The sequence below is a fragment of the Opisthocomus hoazin genome, chromosome 1 (genome assembly GCF_030867145.1).
Source record: "Opisthocomus hoazin isolate bOpiHoa1 chromosome 1, bOpiHoa1.hap1, whole genome shotgun sequence".
NCBI lineage: Eukaryota > Metazoa > Chordata > Aves > Opisthocomiformes > Opisthocomidae > Opisthocomus > Opisthocomus hoazin.
The window spans coordinates 123,381,109-123,396,544 of NC_134414.1; the positions used below are offsets into that span (position 1 = coordinate 123,381,109).

At 47.8% G+C, this 15,436-nt stretch overlaps 1 protein-coding gene across 5 annotated transcripts in view; it reads right to left on the bottom strand.

Annotated features, from left to right (window-relative positions):
• Positions 1-271: 271 nt before the first annotated feature.
• ILDR2 (immunoglobulin like domain containing receptor 2) overlaps positions 272-15,436 on the bottom strand; it is a 43,367-nt gene continuing 28,202 nt past the window's right edge. For 2 of the 5 annotated variants that reach the window (XM_075434553.1, XM_075434534.1), the window contains 4 exons: positions 12,793-12,906; positions 10,811-11,021; positions 9,195-9,885; positions 272-8,386 (listed from right to left, as the gene is read on the bottom strand). In XM_075434553.1, coding sequence (XP_075290668.1) covers positions 8,351-8,386; positions 9,195-9,885; positions 10,811-11,021; positions 12,793-12,906 — 1,052 coding nt within the window. In that variant the 3' untranslated portion in view covers positions 272-8,350. Of the gene's footprint in view, positions 8,387-9,155; positions 9,886-10,810; positions 11,022-12,792; positions 12,910-15,436 lie in introns of those variants that run through there. The other 3 variants (XM_075434544.1, XM_075434524.1, XM_075434515.1) reach the window with 2 other exon arrangements.

Consider the following 15,436-nt stretch of genomic DNA (forward strand, 5'->3'; position numbering starts at 1 on the left):
TTCTCCCTTCAGTGAAGCTGTGTGGCTCCATGGGGCACTTCTGGGGATGTCCTGCACGAGAGGAGGCTGGGCATCACGTGCACGATCGTGTATGTTACCCTGTGAGCTAGCTATGAAACTTAGGACGGGGTCTCCTGCTTCACGGGAAAACGTTTGGTTTATCGCCCATTAATCAGAAAAGAGTTGAAAACCGCTCTAAACTGCTCATTTATTAGGAGAAAGTGGGCAAATTGTTTGCCTGCAGGATAATAGAAAGGCAAATTGGCGGTAGCTTTTCCTGCTTTTATTCTCCGTGGTGACAACTCAAAAGCAACAACTTTGAAACTGCAAGCATGTCAAATGTATAATGCTTGGTAATTGGGGATGAGGATGTGTCCCCAAAAGCTATTGCTGTATTTTAATTATACAGCAGTATATGTTATGTCCTTCTCCCCCCCATTTTGAAAAGAAGTGCACTGCAGGAGAGAAGGGCCAGTTAAGTAAAATAACAACAGCAGAGTACAGCAAAGAAAGCCACTCCTTCACTGCATAATGCGGGAAAAATGGCTGTTGCAGGTAAGAAACAGCAGCAGAAAAAAACCCCCGGCTCACTGATGAGTAGCAAGAGGACTACACCCCTGCGCTGGGGCTTTCGGCAGGGTCTATGAGAAGCCAGCAACAGGGAGCACCTAGCTCCCAGCCCAGAGCCTCCGGACTGTGTAGCTTGTACAAGCAGAACTAAAGGCGAACTTGTTGGGATGCACGATGGGGACAGTGCTGGTGCTCTGCGGACTGTTTGGCTGTGATAACTGTAAATGTAATAAATGTAACATGTAGGGGATGTTATCACTTCAGGTGGTCAGAAACAAGTCTTGGTTCTTTGTGAATAATTCCGACGGTTGCAAGACAAGGGACTCCTGAATAATCCCTTTAGGTGCCTGGGCCTTGGGAGAACAGGTATGCAAACTACAGAGATAAGGAGGCTGCAGGATAATCTGAAGACCCCTGCCGAGAGACGCCAAACAAACATGTGCGACGGACATTACCATATATTAATGAATTCTCGGAAAAGCCATTACTATGATAAACATTTCTTGGAAATGTAATGAATATGTATGTTAACATAGCATAAATACCTAGTAACTGTGTTTCTTCGGTGCACATGTTTGGAGGAGAGATCCCCCGTGTGCCCGGCACCGCAATAAAGAATACCTGCTTAATAGTCTGCAGACTACTGAGTCTTCAATTCCGGCTTTTCATGGCATCAGCTGGGACAGGGATGCACAAGAACTCCCTTTCACCTCCGAGTTCATTTTGGTGCTTGGGGCGCAGAGGGCACGTTGTTCTTGGAGCACTAATAGAGGCTTTGCAGAAAAAATGTATTTTTCTATATAAAGTGAGCAGGTGTGGTGGAGAGCCACCGCCAGGCATTAGAGATTAAAACCTTGCCATTTCCTTGAACTGAGTTTTGCTTTTGAAATAAGCCTGTCAGCTTTCAATTCTTACTTTTTTAAACTGGAATGTAACTAACAGCATCTTGGAATCCCACTTGCTTTCTATGACTCATGAAATGCTGCTTCTCCCTGCCACTGCTCTCACCAAGGACAATGACAACCGAATGCATTTGCTTCTGTTGTTTGCACTTCAGAGCTGTGACTGCAGCTGCCTTGGGGTTGAAAACAATACTTACTCGTTTTGAAATTATGTTCTGCTTTAATTTTCAAAACGTTTCCAGTAACATCCCTGCTTGGGCTCAAGAGAATATCTGGAGGGCTTGGGGTTTTGTTTTGTGTATTCTGTAAGTTTTGCTTTTATAGGGGGTAAAAATGTCATTTTACAAAATGCCACTCACTCTACATCTAAATCGACCGCAACCCCTAGGCGCAACGCTGAGGGTTGTCTGGAAATCGCCAAGGAAAGCAGAGGGGTCAGAGAGGGATTACAAGTGTGACAAAAACAACATGCACAAAGGGAGAGGAGGTGACGGTCTCTCCTGGCAAACCCCCCCTGTACAGGCAGGGGCAAATGTCTAAAAGCAATTATAAAGGTCACAAGGGAATTGATATGGGAATCGTGGCAGATTTGTTCCTTTAGTACTAGCTAGCTTTATTCTCCAGATTTTTCTGTTTCTAATGCTGTTAATCCAGCTGGCATTTTTAAGATCTTATCAGAATGATAGCCGTCCTGTCACATTACTTAATGGATCTCTTTTCTGATCTCCCAGGCAATGGGAAAGGGGCTTTAGGAGCCCCACGTGGGGATGAGGGTGGTTTCAGCATCACAGCTGTTGTAGAAAGCGCGTGTGGCCATATAGCCCGATGGAGATGCTCTACCACAGATTTCCGCAGTTGCAGGGTCAGATCTGCAGCAGCTGGCTTATGCCAAAGGTATCTTTGCTCCTGGACCCAGTCAAGCAATGAGCTAAAGCCCCTTTAGCTTCTGTTTCCAAGTGTCCCAAACCCTGCACTTAGTGACACAGAGCAGATCCTCACCCACAGCCCGGTGTGAAAGCTGCCTGGAGAAAATAGAAGATAGCTCCGAGCGATTTCTCAGCAAAACAATCTCCATGTTATTAACCTTATTTTCAGAATAGCCCAGATAAACAACTGTGGTGGTGTGTTTATGTACCTGTAACAGCCTGTGGTTTGATTTGAAATGTTTTGTGATGGCTCCTTCTCGGGGATCTGTATTTGTACAGCCCAGGGGCTGTCCTGCATCTCTTCAGAGAAGCTTTGGGAGGGACCCAGGGTCAAAAGAGACATAGTCCTCTCCGAGTGGGTGGACAGTTAGCAGTTATTTTGCTCAAGACAACTTGGAACTGTAGGAGTGGGCTGGCAACTTGACCGAGCAAAGCTCTTCTGCGCTATGTCAGATCGCGCTGTTACTTGAGGAAGCTGGTCACACTGCAGCGGTGGTGTCCAGATGTGGTTAACTCTCCTGAAACTCCCTGAAAAAAAAGCTTTGAGAATGCCCCTTCTCTCCTCCCTGCAAAATGCCAGCTCCATCTTACAGTGCCTGATACTTTCTTTGCTGCTCCCTCCCACAAATTCCTCTGGCCAGTTTTAGGTAACTCTGGAGAGGACTGGCATGTAAGAGTGTCCTTGGTGATTGCGAAACCCTTTGTCTTATTTCTGTTACAGGTGAACTGGTACTGCCCACCTGGAGGGGGCTTGCTGGAAAAGGTCAGGAGAGCAGCGTAACTGCTGATCCACGGGCAGCAGGCACCCAGAGTCACAAGCCAGAATGAAAACCACAATTCGGTGAGCTACAGAGAGACCCAGACATCACAGCAGGAGCTGGGACTGCTCCTGGGGAAACTCGGCACAGGCAGCTGCCAGTGCTGGCGGCAGGGAAGGGGAGGCGGGCCTGGGGCACGCTGCCCACGTCCACCTCTGACTTAGTAACAGCCACAAAGGCTGGGATGCTCACACTTCCAGTCCACTGTAGCATATGCCAGCACGAAGACTGGAATGATTCTGGCTGCCTGCCTCAGGTGATACATGTTGGAGTTTCACAAAGTTTGCAAATATTTGAAGTCTTAGTTTTGTTAATTTTCCATTTCAGTGCAAATGGAGTGGACTGAGGAGATTCATATTGAAGCCACCCCCTGGAATTTTTACAGTGTACCTTAAAGGAGTAATAGGATTGTTGAGAAGTCAATACCATTGGTATTTATTTTCTTATTCCATTATGTCAAAACTTTTTTTCAGTAGCCCAGATCACATTTTTGACAGCACAGCCAAATGTACTGTTGATGCTTGATCCTGCTGTTGTTCCAAGGGCTCTTTTTCATTCTTTTTTTACAGGATTCACTCATCATCTTGGCTGTCTTCTTAGCAAGTCACTATTGTGATGCTTCATTTTAAGGCCACAAAACCATCCATGTCTTTGACATGACCCAGACATCCATATCCTGTATGAAAAGGATTTTAATTTTATGCCAGCAATAAAAATTGATCACTGGACAATTTATAATTTGAGACCCCATAAGAATCAGGCTTATTATTTTCCAGTGCCAGCATTCTGCAGGTGTTTTGAGAGGCGGCGCAGACACAAACCCTTACTTCTTTTCTGAAACAAGAGGCTTCTCTCGGCCTCTCCATCCGCCTCTGGCTCCTCGCTCCTCTCTGTTGCATGAGTCACAGATCATTAGGGTTGTGTAGCTACAGAGGTGGAAGCCATGCTCTACATCACCCCTCAGGTTTTCACTTGGTCCATTTGGTGCTGCTGCAGACATGTTTCTAATGGGAAAAATAAAGATGGCCTGAGGAAAGCCACCACCAGCAACTGAGAATTCCTTCAGATCGGTATAGGGAGATATGAAATCTAAAATTTTAGAGCAAAGGCAGAGCCAACTGTTGGGTGCTTCCCAGATCTGACTTTAGGGAATTAAGACCTGCTCAAGTTTTTTTAAGGCTTACATTTTTATCATCTGGTAAAACTCTTAGAATCACTAGTCATAACATCTTCAACACTTTTCCAAGTACTTGCATTCAAAAGAAATGTTGGACAGTCCTTATGAACAGCTGTTTCTACAATTAAAACAGTTTTCTTAAGAGAATTAGCTTGCAACTACTTATTCATAAGCTAGATACATAAATGGCAACTTCCTACACATAGTGTACAAATGCCCTCAAGTACCAGCATCGAGCAAACAAAACTGATTCAAATAAATGAGGGGAAGGCTTGTATTTTTAGTACACACAACTCATTCCTGAGGGCTTGATCAAATAAACCACAGCGACTGAGAGAAGAGACAGATATAACTGAAATGAGGAGGAGAACGTGACGCTCTGGCTTTCAGTACGATTTAAAAGATACAGGTATTCAGAGACTGTTAAATTGCTGGCTTGGCCCCTTTCTGACACAGTCATTGTTGCAGATGCACTTTCAAATTTCTACGTGAAATGTTTCCTGGGTCTGCTGGATGTCCGATGGAAAAGGTAGCAGGCTAAACTCCCTTGAAATTCGTGGCATAGGGGTTCCCAACGTTTTCAGACTAACAAAACATCAACATTTCTTGCTGCTTGTATCATCAGATGTCAGGGAGGAAACATTTAATTTAAAATAACATGTCGTGTAGCTCTGTAGACTTCTCAAGGTCATTGAAACCTCAGACAGCAACCACCTGCCTACCGCTTCTTAACTCTGCTGTGATTTTCCTAGGAACAAACATTAAAGATGAGAAAAGATGAAAATAAAATACGGCCTCTCCAGCCATAATAAAAGTAGATGTAGTTGGCATGTAGCTTGCAAATGTAGTTGCTAAGCCACTCTCCCTATCTAAAAAGTCATGGCACTCAGGTAAATTCCCCAGCGACGGGAAAAACGGAAACATCACACCCATTTTTAAAAAATGGTAACGAGGAGGACCCTGACAACTACTGACCAGTCAGCCTCACCTCTGTGCCCAGTAAGGTCATAGAACAGATCCTCCTGGAAGCTACGTCAAGGCATATGGATAGCAGGGTGGTGATTAGAGACAGCCAGCATGGCTTCGCAAAGGACGAATTATGCCTGACTGTTTGGAGGCCTTCTACAGTGCAGTGACTGCGTTGGCAAATAAGAAGAGCAACTGATGTCATCTACCTTGACTTCTGTAAGGCCTTTAACATGGTCCCACGCAACATCCTTGTTGCTAAATTGGGGAGATACAGGTTTGATGGATGGGCTATTCGATGGATAAGGAAGTGGCTGGATGGCCGCATCCAAAGTTGCAGTCAATGGCTCAGTGTCCATATGGAGAGCAGCAATAAGTGGTGTCCCTCAGGGTTCCGTACTGGGACCAGTACTGTTCAATATCTTCATTAATGACAGAGACAGTGGGACTGAGTGCACCCTCAGCAAGTTTGCAGGTAACACCAAGCTGGGTGGTGCAGTCGATTTGCTAAAGGGAAGGGATGTCATCCAGAGGGACCCTGACAGGCTTGAGGAGTGGGCCTGTGTGAACCTCATGAAAATCAACAAGGCCAAGTGCATGGTCCTGCACCTGAGTCACCTGGGTCGGGGCAATCCCCAATGTCAGTACAGGCTGGGGGATGAACGGATTGAGAGCAGCCCTACAGAGGACTCGGGCATAGTGGTATGTGAAAATTGCCTGAGCCAGCAACGTGTGCTCGCAGCCCAGAAGGCCAGCTGTATCCTGGGTTGCACCAGAAGCCTGGCCAGCAGGTCAAGGGAGGTGATTCTGCCCCTCTACTCTGCTCTGGCGAGACCCCAGCTGGAGTCCTGCGTCCAGCTCTTGGGTCCCCAGCACAAGAAAGACAAGAAAGCCTCTCCTCTGAGGAAAGGCTGAGAGTGTTGGGGCTGTTCAGCCTGGAGAAGTCTCTGGGGAGACCTTACAGGAGCCTTCCAGTACTTAGGGGGCTTATAAGAAAATCAAAGACTTTTTACCAGGGGCAATGGCTTTAAACTGAAAGAGGGTAGGTTTAGATTAGATACAAGAAAGAAATTCTTTACTCTGAGGGTGGTGAGGCACAGGAACAGGTTGCCGAGAGAAGCTGTGGACGCCCCCTCCCTGGAAGTGTTCAAGGCCAGGCTGGACGGGGCTTTGAGCAACCTGGTCTAGTGGAAGGTGTCCCTGCCCACAGCAGGGGGGTGGAAATGACCTTTAAAGGCCCCTTCCTGCCCAAACCATTCTGTGACTCCATGACTTTATGCCCCTGCAAGCTAGTCCTTCTCTGGCCAAGATTACTCAGGACTGGGATTTCCAAAACCACATTCGTCACTAGAGAAGCTTGGGAGGAGAAGAAAGCCACCCTTTCATCAGTTAACCTTCTAGCATGAAAACTGCACTGTCATCAAACCTATGGAGATTATCCTTCCTCTCTCCTGACCATTCCGGGTGAACTAATACAGCAAAGGAGTAACACAGAAATGAATCTGTCTTTTTTATGGAGAACTGCAGTGATATTAATAAATCTCGTGCTCACTGACAGAGTGAGCACCTGACGTCAGACAGCTCCCCAGATTTCCAGAGAAACAACAGAGATGGCATTTCAGAGGCTAACGATGTCCATAACACAATAGCGCACTAAGTTGTTTCTAGGCCTAATAGGGATCAAGATGCTGGACTTCAAAATGTTCCCATCATCTTCCTTCACATCATGATTTTAACAGCCAAAAATTAAAGAAATGACTGCATTATACCCTATGAAAACCTGAACGTCAGGCTTCCAGATGGTGTGAAGCACTCACTTCTAAATTCAGCTGTTCCTCAGACAACAGCTACTGAAACCATGTCACAACTGAAGCGAATGAAATGGTTGTAAGTGAAAAAGGTGACTTTCAAAGCTTGTGTTGATCCACAGTGTTAGTTCTTTCTCCACTGCTGTTACAGCTCTCTTCAATGTCTGGGAACAATGACCAGAAAGGAGTAATACCAGTAGCACAGAATGAAGATCTGCAGCTGCCCTCTCACTGAGACTTTTCCCTTTTTGCTTCTTGAAAACAAAAAGGCCACTCATTGGGCAGAGATGTCTGGTGGTGCTGGAAGCAGAGCGCCAGCAAGGCTAGAGCACTGCTTATGATATGGTGGAGCAGATATTCTAGCTTGACGCACGCCAGGGTCACAGCTCAGCTGCAAGAAAATGCAACTGTATGAAAACAAATCACAGTTGGGGATGGGGGAAAAAACACATCATGCTTTCATCACAATAAAAGCTACTTTGATCCACTTTCAAAACAATACATCAATCTCACCTGCAACTCTCATCACACAATGAACAGAACTAAATATATTGAACATAACTGTCTCTCACTCTCTCTGTTCAGCCCTTGCCAAAGTGACACCTCATCAGTCCTTTTCTATAGTGTCTGAAAGGATGCAGATTTTCTTTCAGGATTTTGGGGCCTGATCAGCTGGAGGCAGTCTGCAGCTGTAAGAACCAGGCCTCCTCCCAGCACGGGGATGATACAGAAAAGGCTCTGAGTATGGAGACAATATTTAATCCAAACAGAAAACTGAGGAGACAGAGAGAGCAAGAGGTATGCACACAGGCCTCTCTCTGCACATCAGACATGGCAAGAGGCACAAAGGCAGCCTCGCTTGTAGTTCAGGGCTGCAGGGACAGCAGGGATGTGACTGCCTTCCAGCGCAGAATGGAGGGCACTGGAAAGAAGGGTGCCAAAGACAGCCCTGGCCTCATTTTCCTGGCAGACTCCCAGAGCCTCTGAGATCGAGCGCTGTTCATGGGAGTCCGTCTCTTACAAAAGCTTCTATTCCCTCGAAGAAACAAACAATTCAAACAAAGAGTCCATGGCGATGGCTGCAAAGGTTCATGGAGGCCTGTCTTGCTTCTTGCTCTGCATCTTTTCCACCACAGTCACCTCACAGTATCCAGCCCATCAACATGACATGTCCACAACAACTTCAAACCACGAGGGACATCCTCGTTGGGAAATCGTTCTGAAAGAGAGAAGAGAAATGTCAACAGGGACGCACCCACGGAACGGACAAAGAGGCAGATGTAGCTTTGACAGAGACACAACCAAATAGCAACAGCCTTGTCCGCTCCCACGCCTTTCCTCTCTCACACATGCCACTTCAGCTCAGGCCTAACAGCCAAGCAGCTCTAGTGACGAGGTCTCCACCACGCAACAGGCTTCAGCCAGCTCCCCTTCCCCAACAACCACACACTCATCACTCCTGGTCAGACCGTGGCAGGATGTTTTGCACTTGCTGGTATCCTGAGCAAGGAACGCCTTTCGCGTGCATAGCCCATACACATGTTCATGGGCATGCACCCACAGGAGTCTGTCATCTCACCCCTTTCAGAAAGACCTGAGGTCTCTCACACCAGGCCTTGCTACTAGCCGTGTCCCAGTCCAGAAGAACAGAACCTCTCAGCCCTTCCTGAACAAGGATCAGGGTCAAAGCAGTGCCCTGTAGTTTCTGTAAGCCCTGGATAAGTTCCCTTCCCTACCATGATCCTCCCTAGATAAACTCCCACTTCCTTGGATCACCAGGCCACAGATGCTAAAAAAATCCCTTACCTCCCCAGTCCCAGCCACCTCCGTCTCTCCCCTCCATCACAGAGTCCTGTGTAGGAGCTGGCCTCCTACGCCCACAGTGGCTGCCCTGATCTGGGGTTCCCCACACTCGCAGGCTATACCCTCCCGGAGAGCTCCCCTGCCCCTGAACTCTGGTTAGTAACCCCTGCCTGGTGGCTCCCCGCTCAGCCCGTTTGGATCAGGAACACCAGACATGGCCCCACCGTTTTCTTGGGGTCCTTTTTCCTCTTCTTGTCGGAGGCGTTGAGGTAGGCCTGCTCCCTGGCCCTGTACGAAGGGCCTCGGCTCAGCTCCCTTTCGCTGTAGGGGGGCAGGCTGTCCTCCCCTTCATCCTGCTGTGGCGGTGGTGGCGGCTGCTGCGGCTGCTGCTGCGACTTCTCGGCTTTGTAGGTGGAGGGTGGTGACCAGGCGTAGTATGTTCCCGCTCCTCTCTGGCTGGGCTGTGAGCTCAGCTTTGAGGGGGTTTCACTATGGTCACCGCTCTCATCGTAGCTCCGGGACTTCCTCTCCAAGACGCTGCTGAGGTAGGAGTGATCGTATTTCTGGCTCCCTCCGGGCGTCCGGCTCACCAGCCTGGGCAGGTGCTTCTCCTCGTGGGCCCGTCTCCGGGGTGGGCTGTACGACCAGCCCCGATCCGAGTCCGTCAGCGGCTCTCGGTTCCCTCTGCTACGCTTGGTGTAATACTCCTCCATGGAGCTATCCTGGTGGGGCAGCCCTCCGCCGCGGCCACCGTGCGACTCTGAGCGCTCGAAACACCGCGTTTCCTGGCTGTCTGCCCGCCGGGTCCGCTGGCTGTAGGACTCCGCAAAGGCTGCCAGCTCGTCCATAGAGACGGCCGGCACTCCCACAGAGAAACTCTTACGGGACAACATCTCGGACTTGGATCTCTGCTGGCTGGAGGAGGAAAGAGGTAGCATCAGAGGGCAGGATTCAGCTGCACTCATCCCCTCGGCTGCCTTCGCAGACAATGGAGCGAAACAGGCACTCTGGGGGCATGAATCATCTGACCTGTTTTTATCATCTTCTGTAGGAAGAGATGTGTCACATCCTCCAAATCCCTGCTTCTCTCTGCTGACTGCAAAGGCACCTTAGTGCAGATAGCTTGGACTCTACATGCCTAATGTTACCTAAGACCAACCCCAGAGTGCACCTCCCTTGTCCTCCAGTATGCAGGGCTGGGCTTGCTTCTCCTTGGCACTAAAGCTTGTATGTGTATGTCCTGCTGGGAGAACCCAAGAACCTGGCTACAGAACTCCCAGGAGCGCAATCTTGAAGCAGGTTTAAGGGAGTGAACTAGCACAATAGCCCACTGCTGAGGGAAGGAAATCCCTGCCACTGCTTTTGAGAGACTGGGCTGCTGGTATGCGAGGGAAGGATGTGATGTCTTCTCTTCTAGGCACCAGAGTGCCAGTCCTTTAGGCCTGGAGTACGGCTCTTGCTGCACCAAAGCACCAGGGTGTGACTCCTAGTAAGCGCACCAGCACTGAGAAGTGCTGGAGGGACCAGGTACAAATCTCAAGAGAGCACTTTGGGAAGGGTGGCTTGGCTTCCTACTGATCTCATTTTTACATCCCACCTGGAATGGGGCTGGTACCTAGCTTTGCCCAGCTGGGTAGTCTTCAGCAGACTTGTGGGAATCAGACTCATTCGGACCTCATTTAATGACATCTCCAGTTTTCATGTTTCTCTCTAATGTCACTGCCCTGCTAAGCAGAACCACAGCAGCAGAAAATGGAGAAGAGCTACCAGTCCATCTGTCCCTTCTCCTTTCTTTACGACTTTGCCATATAAAGCTGCCTCCCAGCACAGCACTCCTCACCTGTGCCGGAAACTGTCCCGCTCATCTCTGTAATCGGAGACAGCCTGCGATCTCGAGGTGCTGCCCCCGCCCATCACTCCTGCCCAGTACTCAGCATCGCTGTCCAGGTCCCCCGCTGGAGGCAGAGGTTTCCTTCGCGCCTGGCGGTAGGGCTGACGGAAGTTCAAGTCCTCCTCATGCAAAGAGCTGAGTTCAGAGATCGTGTTGTTATCTGCAGGGGAGGTTGCAGGGAAGAAATGAGACAGGCATCTCCCAATAGCATGTGTGAGAGGGGAGGAGAGGACAGGAAGGCTGTGGTAAGCCTAGCTGCAGCTTTTACAGAAAGAAGCTGAGCTGCCCTCCATTATAAAGGAATCAAAATGGAATCCAAGGCCCTTCTCCAAACCCTTGACTGATCTTGCCCAAGACTCCTGGGGCTCAGATTGGACATAGAGCTGCTGCTAGACCTACAGGTCTTCTGAACTGGTAGCGGGCAGCCAGGTGGGATATCCTAAGAGTATCGCAAATGGCATCAGATGCCTGTGTTCAGATAAACTGAGTCCAGCCTTCGTGCAGAAAGCTCCCCTCAGCCCTGCTTCAGTAACTCGTGAGCTCTCCGTCCTCGTGAGGTGGGCACCGCACTTGGTGGAACATCATCACAGCAGTTGTGCCACCTCCCCCCCCTTTCCTGGTGTGAGACAGGCTGGCTCTGGATTTGGCCTGACTTTCCCAGCTAAAACAAAAACAACCCCCTCAAAAAATGATTAAGAAAAAAGTAAGAGACTGTCTGAATCACTGTCAGTCTCTACCCTGTCAAGCACACTGACATCTGGAGGCCTGACATACCAATCTGGAGAGGTCTTTTTATAGTAAATCTTGTGGGTGGAGAATAAAGTGTGCTCAGCAATGACTGTTTTAGAAGAACATATAATTTGTTAGTTATGCCTAATCTGTACAGAGCTTTGATGTAGTGTCATTCCCTAAAGCCCTTACCTTCATTGATTTGCAGGATCTCATGTGTCTGTTTTAAATGAGCCTCTACAAATGAGCCTAATGTGGGTTAGCTCTGCATGAGTCGGGTGCTGCTGGGAGGAACCGAGCCCCCACCCTGCTGCTGTCCTCTGCACAGAACAGCTACGGGACAAAGAGCAGCACCGCAAGCTCTCCTCATGCACACACTTTGTCCCACCACTGCACCTCTGCCTCCTAATGCAGAAAGATCCTCACCTGGGTTTGTATTCTGACACCCGTTAAAGATCTGCCTTTATTTAGGGAAATACAGCTCGCAAGAGGCTACTGGAAGACAGTGAGGAGCTCCCCACAGAAGCTCAGTTCTGAGTTTGTATCACGTCCCGATTCACCACCCTCCTCCCCTTCACTTGAAGCTGTCTGCCTGCCGAGCTGTCAATACTGATGCGCGTACAACCTCTGATCTTATGTTGACCAGCATCACAAAACCTGAGAATCCCCTGGTGTCTTGAATCTTTCTTATAGTCCCTGCTCCTTCTTCAGGGCAACAGCCTCTCCAAACCACACTGTGGTCACTGCAGCCCACAAAACATGCTTCAGTAAAATCATCCCTCTCCTATTTTGCCATGCTAGGAATTTACAGGCACCACACTGTAAGACATAAGGAAACTGTAAGAACAGTATCCCAGCTGTTATCACACCACAGGCTGCAGAATGCTTGAGTGTGGACTTTGCTTTTCAGATGTTGATGATCCAAAAGTTTGATTATCCAAGCAGACAATTTTCACGAGCATTTAAGTCTCCCACACCTTGTTTCTTCTAATTAAGGATGATTAGGTAAGCAGCAGACCTTTAAAATCAGAACACAACTGTGGATGCCTAAAATCTAGACTTTATCTGCCCCAAGTACCATATCCTGGACATCATATCCTAGAGGCTGGCTCTAAAGCAAAGCCAGTGAATATTTAACTATGAATTTGCAAAGCCTTTTTCAGGTGGGGGTGGGGGGATATCAAACCATGCTTGTTCCTCACATCGTTCTCGCATCCTCCTAGCTGGGTCAAACTGAGCCAGTTCTTTCTCGACATAGTACAGCACTTTCATGGAGTCCCTTTCCTTGTCAGTCTGGATCCTGTACCCTTTGCGCACTGCTAGGGAGAAAAGAAAAGTATTAGAGGAAAATATATTTAAATCCAGGGAGACTTTCTGACAATATTGCTTCTATAGTTGAGTTCACGTCTGCAGGCAGGTAGGCTGTGTCTTCCAAAACAGAGTGAGTCAGTCCTTGCTTCAGAAGAAATTTGTCTGTAACGTGGGATGAGAAGTTGTGAGCAGCTGCATCATTTATGAAGTTTGCAGTAACAGCAAAAATGGTTTGGAAATGCCCAATCTGTACAACCAAATGCATCAAGTGGTGTCACTGCCACAGAGTGATTCCACCTCCCACAGAGGATGGCAGAGAGAAAAGTAGCACTCATTTCCCCTTCCTCAGCACTACAGGAAAGATTCGTCATGGTACGGGAGAAGCAGTCCCAGATCAGGCTTCCTCTATGCAGCAGGGGCTCTAAGTTCCCAGTCTGCAGGGGAAGCAGGTGGCTGAGCATTTGGGAGCTGTCACTCTGCAGGACCACTCCACCCTCCCATCCCTATGAATTCTGCTCACACAGGTTGACGAGCATGTGGTAGGCGAAGCTCCAAAGAATACAGAAGGAAACACAGAAAGCCCCACAAAGCACATCCCCCTGCTGTAAGATTTATACTGAATCCAATGATGGGGCCAATCAGGTCACTGGGTAACTGTGAAACTGCCTGCTTTGACATTCTTTACATTCTTTATTTTACAGAAAAGGTATGTCTTACACATACATTAAGTGCTCGACTCCTGGGATTACTCTATTTGCAGGGCAAGTCTGGATAGCTTTTTGGCTTTTCCACATTCCTGTGTGTAGAAAAAAAGCCCTTACACACCTGGAGCCACAGCAGCTCTAACTCCGGCAGGCTGGCTCCATGCACGCTTTACCTGCTAACCCTGCGAGCAGCCCGACTACCTCAAGGCAGGTCTATAGTCAGCAAGAAGAGAACTCCACTTATCAGAACTTTGAAGAAAATAGGCTTTTATACAAGATTATTTAAGGGCTCAGCTTGGGGCTAGTTGAAGATTGACAGAAACATAGGTCTAAGTACAAAAAAAGGACTACAACTCTCAAATGCAGGCTCATTAGAAAACTGTTGCGAGGACAATTCACTTCGCACTACAAAACAGAACCTGTCTGCCTTGCATGGGGTTAATACGCTCCCCTGTGTGAACAGTGACTGCAGTGTTGCAGGAGCACTGCTCTTGTGGCACGATTTAAGTACTTGGACGGTGGTTTTGAGCCAACCTGTTCTGTTTTATCCCACACCCTGATACATCAAGCTACTAACATATGGGTTCGGTAGTACGTTGCATAGTATGCACTGTGTGGGCTGAACAAGGACTTGGCAGAGGTATTCTTAGGCACCTTCTGTCCTAAACTGCTGTGCATGTATCTGTGCGCTATTAAATAACCGTGCTCTACTTCAGAAATGGCTGTGCCATAGAAATGGGTAGAATGATTCCTGTAATAATCCTGCAAATTGCTTCAGGAGGAAAGTGCTTTACTGTGGGTTTTTACTGTACACATGTAAGGTAAGTAACTACATCTTGAAATATTACCTTGTGTATCTGTACTTGGGAAAGGTATTAGATGTTAAAATATAGTACGGGTCTATCAGGGTCCTGCTTTCACCGTGTCTCCAGATACCTCAGCTGACAGCAGTCTGGAGTTTCACTGTGTTTTATTATCCCCACAAATATGTGCACAATGACCGCAAATGCACATAGTGATTTACAGAACACAAGGAACCCTGCCTCTGCCTTCCAAAGCAGAAGACCATCACGTCTCCTGAAGTAAGACTGCTGCTATGAAGAAGGGCTGGACTGACTGGCCTCTGAAGCGATGACTCCTGCTGTGCTGCATGAGCAACAGCAAGGCGAGTCCTCCACTTCACCTCACCATCATGGCTGACCTTTGTCCGGTACCTCGCTAGGAAAGAGGCCTCTAGCTATTCTTTCCTCTAAAGTGTCTACTAGGAGCTCAGCTAAGTTACCACCTCATTTATACACAGGCCAGAAAACAACCATCAGATGGGAATGACTCTGACCTACTAACGACCTTTGGGCAACCTGAAAAATCAGCTTCCAGACTGTCTCCCCAGAGCCAATACTCACGCAGGGCTGTGCCAAGTATCTATGCGGGCAACATCTATAGCTCCTGGAACTGATGGAGAATTAGCTAGGCTTCACGCTAGCTTCATGCTCAACTTGCTATTGCAGCTGTGTATCAAAAGGCAAATTAATTTCTTGCTTAATTCTGCAAGCATCTAGAAATTAACTTAGGAATTAAATCTGCAAAGATGACCGTGAAGAGCTCATAAAAAGTATTTTCCATTATAGATAAAGCATATTTTGTCTCTGCGTTTATTTATTAAACACTTCTTGCAATGATATTGCATGTTCAACTTATTAAATCTCTTTATTATTCCTTCGTGTGAGAACCAAAGATATTATTGCTTCCTCCTCACGCCCTTCATCATCTGTAAATTGCCATAACCCTCTAATAAGGTCTGAATATTTTTACGCCTATCTTAATTATAAGG